The following is a 23,709-nucleotide window of genomic DNA, read 5'->3' as shown; positions in this document are numbered from 1 at the left end:
ATTGATTAATTATTGTGTATAGACTATTATAAAATGTAACATAATATAATTTTAAACGAATGTTCTCAGGGTGCAACTGTAAATTATTTAGCCGAGTATGTTATGTAAATGTTAATAGATAATTTATTCTATTCTAAAATATCATATTTAGTCAAAATTGTTATGTACTTAATACATTAAATGTTAGATATCAACGTATTAATATTTAAAAATGTGTCCAAAAAATTATCTATACGGACCCGTATAGGCCTATACGAGGCACTACAAACAATGACCGACAAGCATCCGATACAAACTGACACGATTCGGGGGCTATATACGAGCCGTATAGAAAAAAATTGGTGTGAGAAGATCCTAAGCCATTAAATATAACATCTCATAACTTCAAGGGGCATTATCGTAAACTTACAAAACTTTGAATAACCCAACGGCTAGAAATTAGACCGTTAGCGGCAGCGTATGCAGTATTCATCGGCTTCAAAAAGGACCATCATCTCTTCCAATATTCATTCATCACTTCACAGTTTACTATTCAGAGATCTAGAGAGAGAAACTGTGAGAGTTTAGAGAGAGAAAGTAAGATGGGTTCAAGAAATCTTGTTCAAGAACAAAACAGAGGTGCCAATCAATCAATCTGGGTTTCAAATTTTATCATTGAATCTGGGTTTTTGTTTGATAATTATATCTGTGGGTTTTGATTGCATCTGGGTTTCAAATTTTCAATGGTGTGAATCAAACCCAGTCTGGGATTTTAAAGATTTTGAGTTAAATTAGGGTTTTTGAATAATAATAATAATAATCTGGGTTTTTGTTTGATTATTAGATCTCTGGGTTTTGATTGCATCTGGGATTCAAATTTTCAATGGTGTGAATCAAACCCAATCTGGGTTTTAAAGATTTTGAGTTAAATTAGGGGTTTTGATTAATAATCTTGAATTTGATTGAATCTTGTAAAAATTAGTTTTTTTTTTTGTTGGTTGTTTTGGGCTACTAGATCTTGGGTTTTTGATTACATCTGGGTTTCAATGGTGTGAATCAAACACAAATCTGGGTTATAAAGTTTTGAGTAAATTAGTGTTTTCGATTAATAATCTTGATTTTGGTTGAATCTTGTAAAAATTAGTTTTTTTAGTTACTTAGGGTTAATAAATCTTGGGTTTTTGATTGCATCTGTTTTGATGATGTAAATCTCAAAATCTTGGATTTTAAAGTTTTCCAGTAATTTAGGGTTTTTGAATCCTCTGTTTTTTTGGTTGAATCTTATAAACCCTAGTTCTTGTTGGTTATTAGATCTACTGATTACATCTGTTTGTTTAATCTGTGATACTAAAATAATTTGAGTTATTTTAGGGTTTGATTTTAAGGATTTTGATCTGTTTTGAAATTTCTAGTTATTTTAGTGTTTCTGTATTATCTGATTTTTTTTTTGGGTTCAATTTTTAGTTATTTTAGGTTTTTTAAACTTTTTAGTTAAAATTTATGTAACCATTGAGGTTTTAGAATTGATTTAGGGTTTTTGTATCAAATTCATTTATTTGTATGTTTTGATCATCAATTTTAATTCAAATCCTTGTTTGCCATTGATTTCAGGTGAAGCAGTTGGAGTGATGAAGCATAAGAACATTGCGGTGGCTCCGGCAGCCGGACAACCCAAGAACCGCCGTGCACTTGGCGATATCGGCAACATGGTTACTCTCAAACCACTAGACGGCAAACCCTTACCGGAAATCAACCGACCCGTTACCAGAAGCTTCTGTGCACAATTACTAGCCAATGCACAAAAAGATGCAGCAGAAAACAAAAAGGTTGAATTTTTATTTTTTTTTTCATTTTTCAAAATAATATTCAATTTCCCATTTAATATTTAACTTTCTTGATTTTGTGTAACAGAAACCATTGGCAGTTGCTGACAATAATAAAGCAGTGCCCAAGAAGAGGGTTACTGTGAAGCCGAAACCGGCACCGATCCCACAGAATGCAGCTGTGATCGATATCAGTCCCGACACGGTTGAAGAGAAACCGAAACCTGAGTCTTCGGCTTTGCGAAAAAAGAAACCGCACTCGTCACTGACCTCCACGCTTACTGCTCGGAGCAAAGCCGCCTGCGGTCTGGACTACAAACCGAAGCCCAAAAACATTGTCGATATCGATGCTGGAGATGTCAATAATGAACTTGCAGAAGTTGAGTATGTTGAAGATATCTATAAATTCTACAAGCTTGTAGAGGTAAAACTTAAAAAAATATATATTAGTTATAGTTTTATTATTTTTTTTATTGAATTTACTGTTGATGTTGGTTTGTTGTAGAATGAGAATAAAGTTCATGACTATATGAACTCACAGCCTGAAATCAACGAGAAAATGAGGGCGATTCTAATCGACTGGCTGATCGAAGTTCACAACAAGTTTGAGCTTTCACACGAAACACTGTACCTCACAATCCACATTATCGACCGCTTTTTGGCTGCTGAAAAGGTGGCCCGAAGAGAGTTGCAATGTGTCGGGATGAGTGCAATGCTTATCGCCTCAAAGTATGAAGAAATATGGGCCCCAGAGGTTAACGACTTTGTGCAGATTTCGGACCGAGCTTATGAACATAAACATGTGTTGGTTATGGAGAAGAGGATTTTGGGCAGATTGGAGTGGAACTTAACTGTTCCGACTCCGTATGTGTTTCTCACTCGTTTCATCAAAGCCTCGGTTACCACACCCACCGAGACCAACGTGAGTGTTTCGATTATTATTAAATATGGGTGGTTTTAAAATGTATCGATTTGAGTGTTTTACATGTGTTGCAGATGGAGAATATGGTGTACTTTTATGCGGAGTTGGGAATGATGCATTATGAGATTATTAAGTTCAGCCCGTCAATGGTGGCGGCAGGGGCGGTGTATGCTGCACGGGCTGCAATGAACAAGAGTCCCGTGTGGCATGAGACACTTGAAATGCATACCGGGTTTACTGAGGCGCAAGTGATGGAGTGTGCGAAAATGATGGCGGCATTTCACTTGTATGCAAAAACTGATGAAAAGCGGAAGGTGATTTACAGGAAGTACTCAAGTGTTACGCGAGGTGTGGTGGCTTTTCGTGAGCCGGCTAAATGTCTGTTGTCGGGTTTGGTTTAATAAGAGAGAGGGAGGGGTTTATCAAACTGATGGTTTGTTTCTTTGTTGGTTGGTTCTGATATAATTTCACTCAATGATATCATGATATTAAAAAAGTTTTGTTCTTTGTTGGCTTTCCTTGATTCTTCTTTGGATCTAACAAATCTACAACTTTTAATGGTTAATTTCAAGTCTCTTGTCTCGAATCTTGACTTGTTGACCCGTAAAGTCATGTGATGATGACTGCTGTTTGTCCTCCCAATATCTAGTTTCCCAGTTAGGACGAGCTTAACACGTTTATAAAACATATGATAAAAAGAATAAGTAGACACTTTATCAAAAACCGCTCGAAAGCTAGGCTTGGCTCGGCTCGGCTCATTTACACTAAGACACACACCTTCCTGAGTTAATTCCTCCCTTGTAATTTGAGATGGTTTACCATACAAAAATCACATAAGTTAGGAGGTGAAACCAGAAATACCCGGTCAAAACCCGTCCCAACCTACCTGAAACCCGAAAAAAACCCAGAAAATACCCACCCAAAACCCGAACCTATCCGACCCAGTTTTGGCTTTTGTTGACCATACCCGGAGTACCTACCCGGTTCCTGAAATAGCCGGTTTGTGCACCTCTAATAAGTTCCTTTACATTCATGCCCCCATCAAATGTCATTTTTTTACACTATCAAGGCACTCTAATAATAATTTCAACAAGATAAAGCTTCATTTCAATCCAAGAGAGAGTTCCTTGTTATCAAAAACACAAAATAAAATAAAACTCGGTATACAACCAATTGACAGGCAAACCAAAACTATGCCTATAAAGGATGCACAAACTCATCAAATTAGTAGAAACCCAATTACAAACACACCCAACACACAAATTACAAAAAATAAAAATGAAGCAAGCAAATCTCACTTTGGAAACCTTGTCATTAGTCAAATTAAAGATAAAGTGACGCTTGATCATCTGGTCCAGCCAGCACCACCTGTTAATATTTATATGCAAGGTATAAAATCAGTCTATTTTAATATTATATCACTTAGTTTTAGAATGAAAAATGAAGAGGAAAAATACATACATTGCAATCAAGCGCGTATCTTCGAGCTAGGACAAGGGCTGCGTTTCTTTCCCGTTCTGATTCAAACACCAATACAAAAGATTGACCTTTTCTTGATTGCCAAAATATTGATTTAGCCGCAAGATTCCCGCCACCTCTAAATCCACATAACTAATTTGCAAGAAATAATGGAATTTAATGTTGTTTATTTGAAGCAAGCAAAAAAAGAATATATTATTATTATTATTATTATTATTATTATTATTATTATTATTATTATTATTATTACCTGCATTGATGTAGAGGAATATGCATCTCTAGCTTTTGTAATCCATCCTTTTGAAAGCTTCATTCTCATTTTTCCAACACGTAATAAGTGAGCGGAATGTGTCGTGTAATTTCTTCCGTTCATTTGAGAAATAATCACCTGTAAATGTTAATATAAAAACTTTAATTCAAATTAATTTTTAATAAATTTATAGATTAACAAATTTAACATACACTGAATTCAGAATTGCCTTTTCGAGAAAGCGTCTCCACGTAACTCTCTAATCCAACGGCTGTTACAAAAACATTGTTAAAACAAATATACTGTTGTAAAAAAGAGTCAACCAACATTTTATTGTGAAATATGAGGAAAAGAAAAGAGAGCAAACCAGGTTGTACTGTGCAAGCCGATGTGACAGTAGATTTTCGGCCATTTGATATAATATCAACTTGCAAAATTCGTCCAACATCAAAAGGCTCAGGTGCATAAACCGATTTGTTAGCACCTGAGGAAAAATAAATTTAGTTAAAGACTTGTAAACGAACTGAATGTTGAGTGAACCGTTAAGCGGGAAGTTTGTTTATGTCTATTTGTTTAATAAACGAGCATTAATAGACTAGTGAACATGAACAAAACTTCATGTTCGTGAATGTTCATTTATGCTCGTTAATTAATGTTTGTGTGTTTGTTTGCTTATATATTCATTTAAATTGTTAGGCCCATTAAAATTTAGCCTAGTTTTATTAATTTTTAGGCCCAACAGATATCATTCACATTTACTTTTGATTGATGTTTGCTCAGTTATGTTCGTTTATATTCGTTCATGTATGTTCAGTATTCGTTCATTTACGTTCGCAAACCCTTCAGTTAAACTATTAACAAACGAATGAACGAACATGAACACGCTCATTTTTTTAACGAATGAACATGAATAAGAAAACCATGATCGTGTTCGATTGATTGTTTGGTTAACAAGCACCTGAAATTAGCTCCCTTCGGCTACATTGTGACGATAGACGATACCACTGAATTGAACATTTTGAAATCTCGGTGGCTTCTTCTGAACACGGTTGAAGTCGTAACATTGAGCCCAAACTTCCAGAACCTTCTAGAACATATAAGCTTAACTTGTTTTCCTCAACCAATTTCTTCAACAATAGCTGCATTTGGAATTTGGATTAAAAGTTAAAAGTAGACAAGTGGATGCAACAAAATAATAAAAAATTTATATTTACTCCATTCTAGAAAAATAAAATATATTTTGTTCTAATTAAATAACATGCCAAATGACAAAAAATACTCTTTTAAGATACCTCTTGCTGAAGCTTTACTGAGAATGCAGACTTTTCTTGTATTTGTAACCGCAAGGCTCGAAGCTCATGTTCCATATCCATCACCTAGAAAACAAAACATATGTCAAATGACAAAATTGCCCTTTAAAAACTTAAAATTACAAAAATATCTTTGATTAGGTGTCAAGAATACGAAGGGAACAGGGTTTTGAGTTTTTGAAAACCGCTTGGTTTCGGTTTTGATATTTATGCTTGAAATTTTTGGCCCGAAAAACAATTGGCCCAAAATAATGATTTTGGGCATAAAACTTTTTGTTAATTAATAGTTAAATAATTATTTATATTTGGACTAAAATATTTGGGTTTACACTATTTTGTTAAATTCTTATATAAGTTGTCCCATTAATAAACTAGAAGTTAATTACACGGATGGTCCCTGTAGACTATGGTATACCCATATTGCAAGAAAGGTCATGAATTGTTTGAAAGTGTAGCATGGGCAGTCCTTAGAATGGATAGGCGTTCGCTTTTTCAATTAAGTTCATGTGAAATCACTAAATTACCCTTGATAAACAAAACCAACAGATACCTTGCATGGATGATGCAACAACCTAATTCTTCTAGCCTGCTGGATTTCCTCCACCATCTCCTCCATTTCCTAGCAAGAACTCAATAAATCACTTACAAGAATGAAAACCTAAAATGACAATAATACCTTTCAACATTATAAATTTATAATATTACCTGTTTTCCCGAGGTTAATGACATCATTTCTTGCTCATCAAGAGCCTCCCCTATTCTTCTCACTACTGCTTTAGCACTTTCAATTTCTGCACACGCAAAAGATCTTTCTTGGTTTACAAGTTTCTTAGCATCTTCTGAAGCCTGTAAAATAAATACTAATATTCATTTAATACCTTGAATAAATTATTAAACAAAGTCAAAGCGAGTAAAGTTAATTAATTACCTGTTTGAGAAAGTTTAAAAGTTTCTTAACTTCAGACTTCTCGTGTATCAACTCCCCTTCGTTTTGAGTCAACTTTACTGCTAATGCTTCCACCTATAATTTGTAAATTCTTTTACCTTAAAAGTAGGCTTAGAAACGAATCGAATGAATATGAACGGAGCATGTAAGGTTTCATTCATTTAACTTTAACCAAACAAACAAGCAAACATGAGCAATCAAATGAACGGGTTTTCTTGCTCGTATTCGTTCGTTAAGAAAATAAATATGTCCATGTTCGTTCATGAACAGTTAAACGAACGGCTCACGAATGCAAACGAACGAATATAACTAAACACGAACGAATATAACTGAGCTAACAGTAGTTAATCTTGATTTGATTGAGAAAACAAAATATGAGAAGATTCATTATTATCATTATGATCTGGAACGTACATATATACAAGGAGAAACAAGAGCTAAAGTGCTAGACTAACTGACTAACTTGTAACATACTAATAATTAACTGTCAACTAACTATATTAACGGTCAACGTTAACAACTACACTAACAAAAGTGATGTGGAGAAAAATGTGTTAGAGCCTAAAAAGTTATTAAAGTTATACTAAGTTACAATGGGCCAAAAACATTTAAATGGATTTATTAACGAGGTTTAACAATTGCAAACTAACGAATGCAAATGAACGTAAATGAATGAATTTAAATGAGACATTTTTTCATTTACGTTCATTTAGCTAAGCGAACATAAATAAGCGAACTTCCCGACAAACGATTCGCGAACTGTTCACTGAACGTTCAATTCGTTTACAGGCCTACATAAAAGTAAGCTTCTTGAAGCATATATATAAGCAAGTGGATAAGACTAGAATGCAAAACATTAAATAATAATGTAAAAAGGGGTATTATACCATAGAGATAGCTTTTTCAACATCTTCCTTATTTAGACAGACTAATCGTCTTCTTAAATATTCCAAAGCATCTCTAAGTTTCTTTAAAAGTACATGGCCCTCTAAAGAAGCCACCTCTTTGAGTTTAGCCTGCATATAGTAATAACATAAATGCAATTTATGTCATGAAATAAAGTAATAACAATACTTGGATTACTTTATATCCTTTCAAAATACAAAAAGAATCTTAGTTACTTATAAGTATGGATATTCAAAAAGCTCGCAGATTGCTCAAAATCGGCTCGTTTGTAAACAAGTCAAGCCCGAGCCAAGGTAAGCTTGGTTCGTTGGCTCGCTTGTTAGGCACGTTTAGCTGACTCATTTAAATTAAACCCCAAATTTTAATATATATATATATATATATATACAAATCATAAATTTTCTATTATACTAATTATGCATTATATGTATGTTAAAAATATGTTTTCTTCTTTTATATATATCAATTAGTGTAAAAATAAGACATTAATTTTATGCATCATATGCATGTTAAAAATATGTTTTCTTCTTTTATTTATATTAATTAGTGTAAAATAAGACATTAATTTTTTAAAAAGATAAACGAGCTCTTTACGAGCCGAGCTCAATCCTGACATTTCAGCTCGTTAAGTTATACAGGCCGAGCGACAGCTCAGCTCGTTACAGCTCGTTTACAGCCCAAATTTTTAATTAGATTATTCAGTGAGTACTATTGTTATGAGTAAAAGATTCTATTTTATTAATTGTGGAATGTGTTATATGACACGTTCAGTTTTTTCAAACGGTAAATATGATATCATAAAATATAAAAAAGGTACATGTATGAAATATTTACTTTTATAAAAAGATGTAAATGAGACTGCCTCAAAATAGGGGCAATAAATAATCTCTTCATTTATTCAGTAAAATAGTTCTTTATAAGTAACTTTATTTACAATTTAACCAAAATACCTAGATTTATACCTCATCAGACAGCTTTGCTGCAGCAGACAAATTCTTGTCAAATTTACTAGCGAGATCACGAACTGATAGACGTTTATGTTGATCAGATAACGCAGTGGTTTCTTGAGCCACGATATCTTTTAAAGGCGGGCCCTTATCATCCACAGCTGCTTCATCAAGAATCTGATTATCCGGCCCTAATTTATATTTTGGGAATTTGTTTGATTTGAAGCTTACATCTGCTGATACTGACAGAACCGCTTGCATTTGCATCTCATCAAAAACTTCAGGGGCCACTTTTGTCATTCTTCAAATTATATGTTCTACAATCTAACATGATTACTAGATATTAGTATAGTTCATACTTCATAGTATTTTTTTCATAAAATTCCTTCTACATTAAGTAATACGCTATTGTCCCACAAAAAGAAGCCTATAAGAGTCTTTTTTAATCTACAATTGATAAAATTAAGCAATTTCAAGCCACAAAAAGGCTACAATTTAATTTTAAAAAGTTAGTCTACTATCTTGCATCTACAATTGATGCAATTAAACAATTTCAAGCCAAAAATGGCTACCATCTGAATATAAAAAAAGTCATTCTACAATTTTACATCTACAATTCATAATATTAAGCAACTTCAAGCCACAAAATGGCTACCATTTAATTTTAAAAAGTCATTCCACAATACAACTCATAAAATTAAGCAACTTCAAGCCACAAAATGGCTACCAAAGTTAATTATAAAAAGTTGTTCAAGAGAAAAAGAAACATCTTATGGTACCACAACCACAAGTTGACTTGAAAAGTCAAGATTTGACTTCTTTGTTAACAATGGAGTACAAAATGTGTAAAATTAACAAACTTGACTTCTTTGAAAAATCAAGTTTGTACTCCAATTTTTTAATTTTACACATTCTGTGATTCGATCACGTTTGTTAATATACCAAACAGATCTGCTATCCTGCTTTTCAAGTTTGTTAGCAGGATAGCAGATCTGTTTGGTATATTAACAAACTTGATCGAATCACAGAATGTGCAAAATTAAAAAATTGGAGTACAAAAATCAATTACCTTCCGAAAAAATGAATGACATAGAAAGTTGAGAAAAAAACACAAAATGTGTAAAAAAACTAAAAATAACACAAAAAAAATAATTAATAAATAAACAGAGATACATGATCTCACCTCTAGCATGAAAAAGTAGAATTTAACTGTAATGAAAACAAACTTCAAAGTTCAAAAACTAGGTTACAGAAGATCCGACTGATAAAAAGTTCGAAATGAGCCGAGCTTTTTCGAGCTCGAGCCAAGCCTTAGGCTTGTATTTTTAAGTTTTAACTCTTTTGGACTTGTGTGTATTATTTTCACACTACGTAACCGAGCTCCGGCTCGTTTAAGGTACTACACGAGCTCGAGCCTAGCTAGCCAGTCTCATTTAATTTTTTTCTCAAAACATATAAAATAATTATAAAACCGTATATAATTTAATTATGAAATAATATACGAGGCGAGGTTGAAGAGGTTGAAATCAAATTTGTTATATTCAACCACATTATAACAACTAACTGCACCAATGCACAAATTTGAACCTAAAGTAAGCAAAAACACGATGAGCGAACAGTATAACCCTAATTCTTCGTAAAACGAAGATCATGATCGCTAATTAGCAAACAAATTGCGTAGTATCAGGAGATGTGTAAGTACTTACAGAATGCGTGTGTGAAAAATGGAGGTAAAAGTGGTTGTGGTTCTAGAGAGAGAAAGAATATGAGGAAGAAGAAGAATCCTAAAGAGGAAGAAGGTGTGAAGCATCAAGTATTATTATTATTATTATTATTATTATGCTTTTTTAAAAGCAAAAAATGAAATTAGTACTGAAAAGGAAAAGCTGAAGCTGGTCTGGTCTGGTCCTGGTAGCATACATACTTGGTCCACCATAACTAAAACTTGTTTATTTTTTACTGCTACTCGTTTGGTAAAATAATATTATTATTTTTATACCTTTTTGGATTTTAATAACGTTGGTTCTTATTCACTTATTCCCGTTTAGTCTAGTGGTAGGAAGATTTGAGTCTGTAGTGGAAGACTCGAGTTTGATTTTTTTTTTTGTGTTATTTCTGGTGAATATTGGCAATGAAGGATTTGAGCTAGGTCTTGTGAGGTTATCAGTTCGAACCTCGAGCCACCCGGGTTTTCGTACCACCGTGTGTTAAGCCTGAGAGTTTTGCTCTTGTGGTGGCACAACGATTGTCAAGTGACAGTCAGCAGTATGGTTTCCCGAGGGAACGCTTAAGTCAAACTTTGAAGCCAGCGTGGGCCCGATTAAAAGAACATAGTCCGGTCAAAGTGGTGCGACGGGCTCTCCAAATTTGAGGAGTGCGATGACCTGACACATAAGAAAATCGTCGTTCTTGAAAAAAACTGAAGCTGGTCTGGTCTGATCTTGGTAATTGGTCCACCATAACTATAACTTGTTTATTTCTTATTGCTACTCGTTTGGTAAAATATAATATTATTATTTTTATACCTTTATGGGTTTTAATAGCATTTCGCTGTGTGAAATATACACAATGTGATATATAGCTCGTCTAGTCATATGGCATGTAGAAGATGGTCTTATGAATCGCATTACAGTTGAGAATGTCATACAGATTGGATGACGTGGTGTATGTCAAATTATATGGGGCGGTATGATATGTCTAACTGACATGGAAATGATTTATCTGACATTAACAAAGTCATATGGGTTGTGCGAACATATTTCGCCATATCATATGGCTTGTAAGTTGATGACATGTTTTTTAATATTTCAAACGATAAGTATTGATCGGTAACAATTCAAAATGATAATTTTTACTCACATTGATAAGAGAAATAACTTGTATGTCCCTAACTTGCATTTATGTTGTTTCAATTCAATTTATGGCATTATTACAAGCATGCTAGATAAAAAATACAGTCACTAGTATGAAAGGAGACGCGAGCAATGCTGAGGTGGATCAAGGTTAAAGTTGATGCTTCCCCGGCTACACGAGAAATATGATATGAAACGTACCAATATTGACCAAGTTTCCACTGTAACATGTATATTTAAAGCAACTAGTTAAGTATATTACATTAAGAAGATTAAAAAAAAAGAAAAAAAAAGACCAATACTAGTGCCAACTTTGCGTATATTATAAACCAAAACAAGGGTAAACAAAAATGAACTATTAATAGACTTTTGATCCTTAACCTATTGTGCAAGCATCTATTACTTGCTAAGAATACATATATTTTCTCTAATGCATGTGTGTATGCATATACGCTCTTTCCATTTTTAAGGGATTTACCGAACATTGATTCCTTTCGAGATCATATATTGCATAGCCTGTGCCGTTGGACTTTGTTTCTTTGTTGTTTCGATAACTAGTCTTATTCGTTTATTGTTATAATCTTATTGATATCGACATTGCTATTGCTATATTCACATGGTTTCATTTGCTTGTGCTTCACAATTATTGCCTCTTTTTGATAGTCTTGTATTGTTATGTTTATGCCTTCTAGTTTATTATATTTTCTTAACTATGGGTAATGTAGGAGCTACTAATTTTCTGTGGGGCATCATTATCATATGCCTATGCATGTAATCATGGACTTACTATAATATTTAGCGTTATTAAAATTCGCATGATCTAAAGAAAGCTGGGTTTTATATACTTTTAGCACTGTAAAAATTCACATAATATAAAAAAACTAGAACCTATATTTGTCGGGCTTAATTTATTAAAAATTAATAGTAAACACATAACGCAAAGTATATAAAAGTTACATTTTAAGCATACTTGATGCTATGCATTGAAACACTTAAATAATGCTCTAAAATCGATATGTTTTGATGGCAACAACAATTAGCTTACATTTAAATTTATAAATTTATAATTATCAAAGATATTCACGTATATATGTGTCATGGCAAAGTGTCGAATGAATGGGGAGAACAAGTTATGATGGCTAGTCAAATAATTTATGTTTGGTTAAACAATTATTTTTATAAAAGAACATGCGAAAATGACATATATTTCTATTGTCAACATCTTGTGTTGATTTCTTTATAACTTTATAAATTATTTATATACCCAAGTTGATTAAATATTTTATGTTATTAATATAACACCACCTTTTTCTATATAATTAATATATCAACTTTAATCATACTTTAATATTTCTCAAAAGAGACCTAGAAATTATGCTTAAATTAAAAGTCTAGTCTTGTGCTCATAAAAGTATCCTCGATAAGTCAATAGTTAAAAAACTTTAGTCTTCATGTTCATACAATTTTTTATGTCAAAAATTTATAAGTCTTCTACATAAATCTTAAATCATTTTAGATTTAGAGCTTCGCTAAAGTAATTCGGCTATTGGCCCCTTAACGTTTTATATGTGTTACATGTTACTTAACATGTGTGTTTTGATAATATGACATTTTTATAGACATTTATTTGTTACGGTATAGATACTTTATTATTGCACGGCCAAAAACTTTTAATATACGCATTGATGAAACTGGGCGTTAATGACCAGCTTACCCCCCGGCCATCCGAATTTATAGTTCAATGAATATATATTAATCCAAAACCCAACATGCTAAATTTGGGATGTTAAACATTGCAAGCTGGACGTTTAAAAGTTCATCGAACTCAAGTGCGTTTGTGTCGATTCTTCTTTCACAAAAAAGCATAATAAATAGGGGACCAACATAAAGCTGATTTAGTTTCCTAATGGTCCCTCAAGTCTCTTCTATTACAAAGGTACTATTTGTTACTTAGAACTAACCATGCTGAAGCTGCTTTTTTTTAATGACGAGTTTCTTGTGTTTAGTCTGTCGTACTTCTAGAATTGAAAAACGTTATTGTCCCATTATGGTCAGACTATGTTATATTAATCTGGCCCACACTGGTTTCAGAGTCTGGCTTGAGTGCTCTCCTGGAAAACCATACCGCCGATTGCCACCGGTGCCGCTATAAGAGCAGAATTCTCTGACGTAACATACGGTATATGGTGGGACAAAACCCAAGGTGAGCTCGGTACGTAACATACGTCTATCTCAAATCTTTCATTACCTTAATCCACTAAAAGTAGCATAAGTGATTATCGAACTTAGGTTTCCCTGAAAAACCTAAACCTCCTACCACCAATGCAAAATATATCGATTTGAGGCTACTACAACAGAATAAAGGTGGGGTTAATCTAATCTAACTAATATATTAAAACGATACATGTTTTCTAAATGTCCTTCAAATATGTCATCCACATTTTATTAACATTTAGTATTTATTAATTACCTCAATTAAACCAATTATGATTTTTTTTAAATTATATTATTAACAATTTCTAATTACTTCAAGTTAATTATTACCGAAGAAATAATAACTTATTTCAATAGTTTGATCAATTTGCTGAATTTTTTTGACAGATGTATTACGGGTTTACGAGTCAAAAGTGTATAATCTAATATTGAAGCAAGATGATTTTTTCACATGACATCATTCTAGGGCTTCTACGTAGGATGTCACGTAGATGTTATGTGAGCAGCTTCTTATTTTATCATCTCTTCTTCTAAACACAATATGCGACACAAACCCTTTTAGATATGTTATATCATGTGACTCGGTTTTTTATTTTTTTAACCATCCGTATGTTACACGGGCTCTATCCTACTATAATAATATGATGTAATGTCCAATTAACAACTTTGGATGTGAAATTAATATGTTTTATTAATGTTTGGTGGAGCAAACGGTAGGTAACATTCAACCAATCTAATTGGTTCTAATGATTACATAAGTCATTTTACATGTGACTCTCTCTCCTCTTTGTCTCCATAATTTTGGGGTATTTGTTGACATAGTTGCAAACAAAAACAATTAACAAATAATATGTGTTATATATACTTTCATATATATAAAGGTTGTGTGAAATCCTCCTTTGTATCCTTTTGACATTAAATAACTATTCCTTTTTAAGTAAATCTAATCCATATAATATTTGTATTCAAAAATCTATAATCAAAATCTAGCCACATAAGTAATTGTTAGGAATTAAAAAAGATTTTTGGGTTTCGGTTTTGCGTTGACGGTTTTGGGTCGACAAGATCGAGCATGAAGGATTTAACCCTAGTCTATTAAAGGCTCATATTTTGTTATAGTGTTGATTAAGTTATTAATCGTCTATCTTTATTTCTGCACTATTATTGTAATTGTTTTTTCTTCACAACTAAATATTATTGTACATTATGTGGATTAAACCCTTAACCATCAAATTCACACATAAATCATCTTATCATCCTATCAAAGTGGGAATGATACTATTATTGTTATTGTAATGTTATTGTAATATTTACACTTTGAGTTGATATAAATAAACTCTAGTTGTAACCCTGAATGTATGCCACCTTGGCTGAACCATATTAATTTGTCATGTTTTTTACTTTTCTTATTTTCTGCGTGAGATTATTTTGTGTTTAGCGTGTTGTTCGTTTGCACATCGCCACTGTGTTGTTGACAAATATTTGTTGTAAAATAAAGTTAGGTGTATGTATGTTGATCTTGATTGGGTAAGGGTGTGTGAGAGACATAATAAGTGTAAATTATGGTTGGCTGATTGTCTTTATATTTTTACATGTAAAATAGGTTGTTTTTACAAGATTGTTGGACAAGTTACAATTGATTTGTTCTTTTACTAGTTTTTGTCGTCAATCAAGTAGTGAAAGCACTATTGGATACATGCTTACAATGAATGTATAAAGTGGTCGGTCCCGTATCTATATTTCTAAAAGGTAAAAAAAAACATATTAAGAGTGCCATGTAATATGAATATATTATGAAACCAAAAAGTTATTAGTTTGGATAATAACATGACTAATATAGTAACAATACAAAAAATTAAACTAGTAAATTGTGGTTTATACTTGTGCATATGGATCACATACTTAATATGTTGTCACTTATTATTATAAGAAGACGATTTTGCTTTGTTTAAATTAAAATTTTGTGTTTTCACTTCACTTGTTAGCTAAAGTGTGTAAAAAAAGTTGTACATGGACAAGTGTGTACATATCTCCCCAAGATGTTGTTTGTAAAACCATAATTCAAAGGATTTAGCTTGATAAAACTACATAAAAATTGTTTGAAAACAAAGTGTTACATAATCTATGTTTGTATCAATATAAATTGGAAGTTGTTTAGCATGAAAAAGTTATTCAAATTAAATTTGAATTTGTTATTTTAAATCGAATTTTGAGTTCTGTATTAATGCCACTTTCATTTATTGTTGCATGACTGTATCTTAACATGATCATAATCAGGGGCGGATCTACGTTATAGGTACCGGGTTCACGTGAACCCACTGAGTTTCGGATTTTTAGTAGAACGTTTACATAAAAAGTTGTAGTGAACCCATAAATAAATATAGAGTGAACCCATAAACAAAAAGATCAAATGCTCTGTTGGTTCTATCTTTGCTTTGTAATTGTAGAAACCTAGGTTCTAATCTCTTCCTTAGCATGTTTTCTATTTTTTTAAAGATATATAGCTGAAATGATAACTATATAGGACTTAAGTCATTACTGCAGAATTTAGTTTGTATATATATTTTCAGAAACGCACACTGCAACATAGAGGATTTAAATCATTACTGCAGAATTTAGTTTGTATATATTTTTAGAAATGCACACTGCAACCGTGTTAGTAAAGGGTCATTACCACTTGTTCAGAGATGCAATAGCAATGGATAGCCACAATTTTAGTGTATATAATTAATAAACTAAACTTGTCAAAGTTTGCCAAGAGGTATCAACATGATTTTATTTTTGTTTTTTCATTTCTAAAGATGTTTTTTTACTATTGTATCGTAATTTTATTGTGTGATGAACCTTACCCGACCCAAGCCGAACCGTCGAACCGACCCGAAAATTTTTATATCCGGTCCTGTGAAATTAGAGCATCTAAAACGAGTGAACCCACTCGAAAAATTTTCTGGATCCGCCATTGATCATAATGTATTGATCTGCATCCAAGTTATACAAATACACTTTTATTGGGTAAAAAAAGGATATCATTAATTTGATGGATAATTTGTATAATGGAAAAAATGATGAATCTAAATGTAATTATAGTGATCATGCACACATAAACAATTGTTTGCGTATGGATGTATGGCAATGATGAAAATGACAACTCTCTTTCCTCATATACAGACTATAAAGACTTAAAAAGGCAAAAACTGGTAAGATAAAATAAAGCTTAAATCACATATACTAATGCACATAAATATAATAGCGTGTAAAAACTATATGTCGATACGAAAAATCATGACCCCGTTGTTTATGGGTCTGTCAACGTATATACATATATAGTACTAGCTTGTTAACCATATATGTTCTACTTTAGACCCTCCAAATTTTAGTTTTTTATAATAATAATAATAATAATAATAATAATAATAATAATAAGTAATAACCGTAAAATTATTATTTATTTATTTTTATTATAATATATTACTCCAACAGGTACAAACTTATTATTATTATTATTATTATTATTATTATTATTATTATTATAAAGTAGAAGTATTCTTTTAAGAAAGCAACCTTAAACTTGAATTTCATTTTAGGTTCGGAAATGCTTTTAAATGTGCTTTGTTATCAACATATAGTTTTTTTTTTTTTAAATTAATTATTAAGGTTGTGCGTGTATAACGGTATTGACGCCTTCTCCAAATGGAGAGTTCTCACTGGCTAATCAAGGCGGTCCACAACCACAATTTTGCACTCTCGCTCGCTAACACTCTCACAAAGGTGCCCTTGGCTCCCCTCATTGCCGGCCACAGGGTAGCATTTTATATCTTTTTTGATGATGTGGCAAGTAGGGATGAGATCGATACCGATATATTGATACCAATAATCATCAATTTTTTGTATTGGTACCGAAATATTCAGTTCGGTACCGGTATTGAATGCAAAAATTTGGAAAATACCGGTACCGTAACGCTACCGAAAACTCAAAACTTGGTATTGATTTGGTACCAACGGTACCGGTTCGATCTCGAATCTGCTCATCCCTGGTGCCTAGTGGCTAGTGGTTTTGATTTAAAGCCCCCTAAACATGGTCTAATTCAACCAATATTAGATGGGATGGAGATCTTATGATTGTTTTATAATAATTTAAAAAACATGCATTTACTAAGATTCTATCCTATGTATGATCGTCACGATTTTTATAAAGAAAATTATATGACAGATAAAAATCAGTATCAAGTATCAAGATATTATTATAAGGCACAACATATCATGTGTAACGTATGTTAGCCATTTTAAGAAAGGACCTTGAGACCGTCTAAATTGGCTACAATTATATGTGCATGTTTGAAAAGATGAAAAGCTGTCCAAAAGGTGAACTCAAAGCTAACGCATAACATGGTGGGTCATCATAACTTTGAAAGCTATTTATTCAAAGTACCAGGGTTATAGGTGCCTACAAGGAACATGTCATCGTACCGTGATTGTTGGTTCGTTGACCACTTAGCATTATAACAGGTTTTGGGTCTGGTCGGAATTAGCATGTATAACTTTTAATTGATATTTTAGTTATTAAGTTATGAAGAATGTTTCAAAACTATAAGGGGGTGTTTGGTACAGAGAATGGAAAAGGAGAGAAAATAGAAATGGAAATGGAATTGTAGAGAAAGAGAATTGGTATGGAGAATGAGAATCATTTCTCTTGTTTGGTACACGAGAAAATAAACAGAGAACTCTTCCATACCCAACCCCACCTCCACCCAACCTGACACCACTCACCACCGCAGCCCCACCACCACAGCCCCACACCACCAGCACCACCACCACAGCCCTTTCTTCAACCACAGCCCACCACCACCGGCTGCCGCCACCAAATCCCCTTCTTCAACCACAGTACACAAGAAATTAAAAAAGATTCAAATTTTTGGAACATAAGATATAGAAAAAGGAGGCTCAGATCTGTCATCACTGCCTCTTTGGAGATTTTGTGGTGGTGGTTGTGGTGGCGATGATGATGATGATAATCAGAAGCCACCTGCGACCACCGCCGATTTCCACCACCACTGTCACCCACCTGCGACCAAAATCACCCGACCATCTGAAAACCCTAACCTACCACGAACCACCACTTGAAACCCTAATCTCCGTTCACCCGTACCACCTGCAACCTACAACCGGTTACCATCTCTGTGTTCACCACTGCGAACGGCGGAGACGGGGTGGTGGTTGCAGACTTGGAGACGAGGTGGCGGTTGCAGACTTGGAGACGAGGTGGCGGTTGCAGACTTGGAGACGAGGTGGCGGCCGAAGACGAGGTGGTGGCCGGAGACGGGGTGGTGGCCGGAGACGAGGTGGTGACATGCTATGAGGAGGCTGCTGAGAAATGGATTTCTCTTTGTTTTAAAGAGAAATGGAATTCTCTAGTTTTAAAGAAATAGAAATGAAAAGTGAAAAACAAACAAAATAAATATTTCTAATTCCAATTCTCCCTAATCAAATCCCTCTACCAAACACCCCCTAAGTACTTAAAAAAATCAATAACACCATTTCATGTCAACACTACATTATATTACTTTTATAATGCTTGCTAACTTAAAATGGGTTCAAATGGTCCAACAACATTCATGATTATTATTATTTTATTATATTTGTCATCACCACCTACTAGTTGTTGTCGCCACCACCGTTGGAAGTTGGCATTACCACTACCAACAATTACGCCAGTGTCAGCACCCCTACCCGCCTACCCCTAGTGGTCATGTTTCCACCACCATCGCTTCCATCACTGACGCCAACACCACCACCATCAACCATCGATGACGCTCCGCATCCTCCGCAACCTCATCGTCCCCTTTGCCACATTCGCCGACACCAACACTCGTCACTAGAGGTGTACAAATCGGTTTAAAACTCAAAACCAGCTTGGTTTGAAACCGGTTCGGTTTGGTCAACCAAACTCAAAACCGGTATATGATTGGTTTTTGTTCGGGTTGAAACCGGTTTCTTGGCCAGGTTACGATCAGTTTTGGTTCGGGTTTTGACTGGTTTTTGCTCGGTTTTGGCCAATTTCGGTTCGGCTAACCGGTTTTGATGGAGAAAATTACAAACCAGTTTTGAACCTACGATTTCAATTGGTTCCAAACCAGTTTCTATATAATCGGTTTGATTTTCAGATCGGTTCAGCTAACCAGTTTTAACTCTTAATATTCATGCAAATGAACTCAAATAAGCTTTTGTAAAGCTTTAGGCCAACTCAATATTTTAAACATATATATTTACATGAGATTAACTATAAACCTAAAATAAAAGCAGGTTGAATTATTAAATTAGATCATGGGCTCGTGGGCTTCAAATCAAAGCCCAGATAGATTTTGTCATTTGATATTATTTGCTTCAAACCCTAACTAACTAACTAACTAACTCTGTTTTTCATTTCAAAACAACTCTCACTCTCCCATGCCTCATCCGACTGTTAAAGTTTAAACCTGTCGATTGTTAAAGTTTGCTGCAGATTTGATCCTCAGGTGTTGTTTGTTTACTCCTACTTTTACTAGTATTTGTGAAGTAAATAGAAAACCTGTTATAATATTTTCTCTTTAACTTTTATATTTGTATATGGTTTCGTCAAATCTTAAGTGGCAATACCCATTTGATTAGATAAGTGGCTTCTGCCAAAGAAAAGAAGCACATATTTGTTAATGTTAAAGCTACCTTTTTCATTCCGCCCCATTTAATCCAACCAAGCTTCTTCGGGAGCCAATGTTTTCAAAACCGGTTTTTAAGTCGTATCTAATTCAGCTAAGAAATGGTTTTAATGGGGTTGTATCGGGAGGTTCACCCTGTAATTTCATACAAATTCAACTTCAAACTCAAAAAATAACCAAAAAGTACATGATTCTGTAATAAGAAATAATCCAAAAGTTAATCCATAATAAAAAAAAAAACAATACAGAATCACTCGATTTTCAGACAAGATTTTTTTATGAAATCAGGGTCTTGCATGCACCAAGTTCACGATTGACGTTCTCAGTATACTGGTTTCGGTTTTAATTGTTAGGTTAAAAGTAATTTCTAAAAAGTATAGGCTGCAAAACATAAAAAATATATCGGGTTTAAAATTGGTTTGCCGGTTAAAACAGGTATTTTTAGTTTAATTCTAGCATCATTACACGCGTAACCGATATCAATCAAATACGTGTTGACTCTCCATTGCAACGCTTGGGTTTTACCAACACCCGAGTTTTACCGATCGAATAAACATTATTTTAAATATGTTATTATTATACAATAAGCTACATGAATGTCATTATAATTTTTTGTTTTGTTTTTATTTTAAACACATTAATCCGACAAATTCATTTTTCGGTTTACTTCTAGTACCGTAGCATCATTTTTCGAATTCGTGTTGAATAATCGTCTTAACGCATATTCCGTTCCAATCCTCTTTAACTTCAAACTCTCCGACGATAGCATCCGACGCTCAACATGCACTTCCTGCATTCAAACACCATATTCTATTCCTATTTCATTAAACATGGACTCATTACTCACCCTAAACCATTCCAATTCTCAATTCCACCAAACTTCTACAGACTAAACTACTTAGCAAATGCAATTCACAACACACCTTCAATTGATCACCACACAAGCTCTCTCCGAAGCTATCCAACAGATACATCCGTCAACTATGTGAATCAGGAAACATAGATAAAGCCATGGACTTTCTTTCCCGATTAGAAGCCCTAGGGTTTCGATTAACTTATGCTTCCTACACTTGTCTGTTAACAGCACTCGCATCTGCCGGCAGGACTTCGGAAGCCGAAGCAATTCTTCTAGAAATGGTAGCCCTAGGGCTTCATCCAAGACGGAAACTTTATAATATCTTGCTCAAAGGGTTTTTAAAAAGAGGCCTTTTAAGACCTGCAGAGAGTGTTATGGAGTCCATGAATGATTTGGGTGCGTTGAAGAATCGAGAAACGTACGAGATTCTCCTCGGGTGTTACGCCAGTGCTGGACGGTTAAATGACTCTTGGAAAGTTGTGGCTGATATGAGGAAAGACGGGTTTGAACCGAATTCGTTTGTGTACAGTAGGGTTATTGAGCTTTATAGGGATAATGGAATGTGGAAGAAGGCTACCAACGTTGTAGCGGAACTTAGGAATAATGGAGTTTTACCTGATAAGAAGATTTTTAATAGTATTATCGACACGTTTGGGAAATCGGGTGAGTTAGGAGACGCACGCCAGGTGTTTGATAAAATGCTGCAAGACAGGATTACACCAGATATCAGTACATGGAATTCTTTGATCCGGTGGCATTGCAAGCATGGTGATCTCACAAATGCGCTTAAACTGTTTGGTGAAATGCAAGCACAAGGGTTGTATCCTGATCCGAGTATCTTTGTTACCATCATTAGTCGGTTAGGTGAACAGGGGAAGTGGGATGTAATCGGGGAAAACGTTTGACCGTTTGAAACATGGAGGCCATCGACAAAGCGAGCTCATTTTTGCGGTTTTGGTTGATATTTATGGACAGTATGGGAGGTTTAAAGATGCAGAAGAGTGCATAAATACATTAAAACTTGAAGGGGTATCATTGTCAGCTAGAATCTATTGTGTGCTCGCAAACGCCTATGCCCAGCTGGCAAGTATTTTCGTATTTATGTTGTCTTGTAATGCTTGAAAGTAACATACATTTGGCATTTGATGCGACTTTGTTACACAGGGTTTGTGTGAGCAAACTGTTAAAGTTCTCCAGTTGATGGAACGTGAAGGAATCGAACCAAATCTTATTATGCTTAATGTATTGATCAATGCGTTTGGCATTGCTGGACGACACTTGGAGGCGCTCTCGGTATATCAGCACATAAAAGAAAGCGTATGCCCTTTTGCTATTATAAACCACATAAAATATCTTAGAAATTGGAGTTGTTTATGCTAATTGTACTCTTGGTTGCTTGTGAAGGGTGTAAGTCCAGATGTGGTTACCTACACTACTATTATGAAAGCTCTGATAAGAGCAAAGGAGTTTGATAAGGTGCCTATAGTGTATAAAGATATGGAGGCTAGTGGGTGTTCGCCAGATAGGAAAGCTAGAGAATTGCTGCAAAATGCAATGATGGTTCTTCAACGCAGACATTGATTAGATCAACAAGATTGTGAAGTTATATGGTTCGTGTCAAAAAGGGCAATTTTTTAGTGCGGGTTGGGTTGACCAAAAATACATATAGTTTCGAAATTTATTATTATGTAAATAATTAGGTTGTCAAATATGAATGTGAAATTTAATGGTTTCATTTATATTTTGGGGACTTTCAACCCGTTTCCTTTTAAGCTAATTTTTTTTTACTTGTTTGACATTTTATATACTAAACAGGTGGCAGATCCAGCGTATCATTCTGTGAAACGTTGGTGGAGTCTTCATCAATGAAATGCTTTGCTGAAATGCCGAACAAGAAAAATGTAATTATCATGGTATGTTATACAATTGTTGATTGTGAATAAATTTTCTAAAATTCATGTTTTTTGATGACTATCAATGAACAAAGTGATACTAATTTTGGTGTTAACTTTAGGGATGATTGTTATTTATTGTAGAATTAAAAGAAAAAAAGAATAACGGTTTGGGACATGGTGTTGTATATCATAGTAGGTTACATCGAATTAGTGAAGCATTACTTTCTTTAGTTATGGATTTTATTAGAATTTGGCAAAACTGCTGAAAAGCGATAACTAAACTTTCAACTTTTACACAAGAAATTATTTTATATACCCTTTTTTACTGCAGTCTTTTTTTTTAATACAGGTTGGGGTGAGGGGTAAGGAGATATGTCACACTACAAAGGCATATATTGTGCGGAACACGTTCAGGAGCAAATGATGAATTTCGGAAATGATGTAAACAACTTTCTTAATTCATGTAAATAAAACTTATGTACATAAACAAATATTTTCACTTATTGACGCGCTGCAACGCGCACGGGTTAAAGTTCTAGTTATAGATTAAATCTAACATGTATGAGATGCATGAACTATATTTGTTGATTTTTAAGGATTATATAAACATGCATTTAATTTAAGACGTTTATATAATG

The 23,709-nt window shown here is 33.8% G+C and overlaps 2 protein-coding genes and 1 pseudogene across 3 annotated transcripts; 2 read left to right on the top strand and 1 right to left on the bottom strand.

Annotated features, from left to right (window-relative positions):
* Nucleotides 1-530: 530 nt before the first annotated feature.
* Nucleotides 531-3,222, top strand: LOC143547540 (G2/mitotic-specific cyclin S13-7-like). Its single transcript, XM_077038942.1, has 5 exons — nucleotides 531-618; nucleotides 1,591-1,805; nucleotides 1,891-2,226; nucleotides 2,308-2,730; nucleotides 2,799-3,222. The coding sequence occupies exons 1-5, from the start codon at nucleotides 582-584 to the stop codon at nucleotides 3,123-3,125; spliced, it is 1,338 nt and encodes a 445-aa protein (XP_076895057.1). The 5' UTR covers nucleotides 531-581; the 3' UTR covers nucleotides 3,126-3,222.
* A 792-nt stretch (nucleotides 3,223-4,014) lies between these two features.
* LOC143547542 (stomatal closure-related actin-binding protein 2-like) lies at nucleotides 4,015-8,872 on the bottom strand. Its single transcript, XM_077038943.1, has 12 exons — nucleotides 8,578-8,872; nucleotides 7,597-7,725; nucleotides 6,692-6,784; nucleotides 6,469-6,609; nucleotides 6,314-6,382; nucleotides 5,746-5,829; nucleotides 5,412-5,592; nucleotides 4,821-4,937; nucleotides 4,666-4,724; nucleotides 4,454-4,591; nucleotides 4,186-4,335; nucleotides 4,015-4,092 (listed from the first exon to the last, which is right to left on the bottom strand). The coding sequence occupies exons 1-12, from the start codon at nucleotides 8,860-8,862 to the stop codon at nucleotides 4,048-4,050; spliced, it is 1,491 nt and encodes a 496-aa protein (XP_076895058.1). The 5' UTR covers nucleotides 8,863-8,872; the 3' UTR covers nucleotides 4,015-4,047.
* Nucleotides 8,873-10,252: 1,380 nt separating this feature from the next.
* Nucleotides 10,253-22,818, top strand: LOC143547532 (uncharacterized; annotated as a pseudogene). Its single transcript, XR_013137787.1, has 4 exons — nucleotides 10,253-10,375; nucleotides 21,266-22,259; nucleotides 22,341-22,493; nucleotides 22,581-22,818. The product of XR_013137787.1 is annotated as an uncharacterized LOC143547532 (transcript).
* Nucleotides 22,819-23,709: the final 891 nt, after the last annotated feature.

Source organism: Bidens hawaiensis, unplaced genomic scaffold, assembly GCF_021521415.1.
Source record: "Bidens hawaiensis isolate Kalapana, Puna unplaced genomic scaffold, B.hawaiensis_p1.1 tig00014729_1, whole genome shotgun sequence".
NCBI classification, from domain to species: domain Eukaryota; kingdom Viridiplantae; phylum Streptophyta; class Magnoliopsida; order Asterales; family Asteraceae; genus Bidens; species Bidens hawaiensis.
The sequence above is the reverse complement of the archived record's forward strand: the minus strand, read 5'-3'. Positions and strand labels throughout refer to the sequence as shown.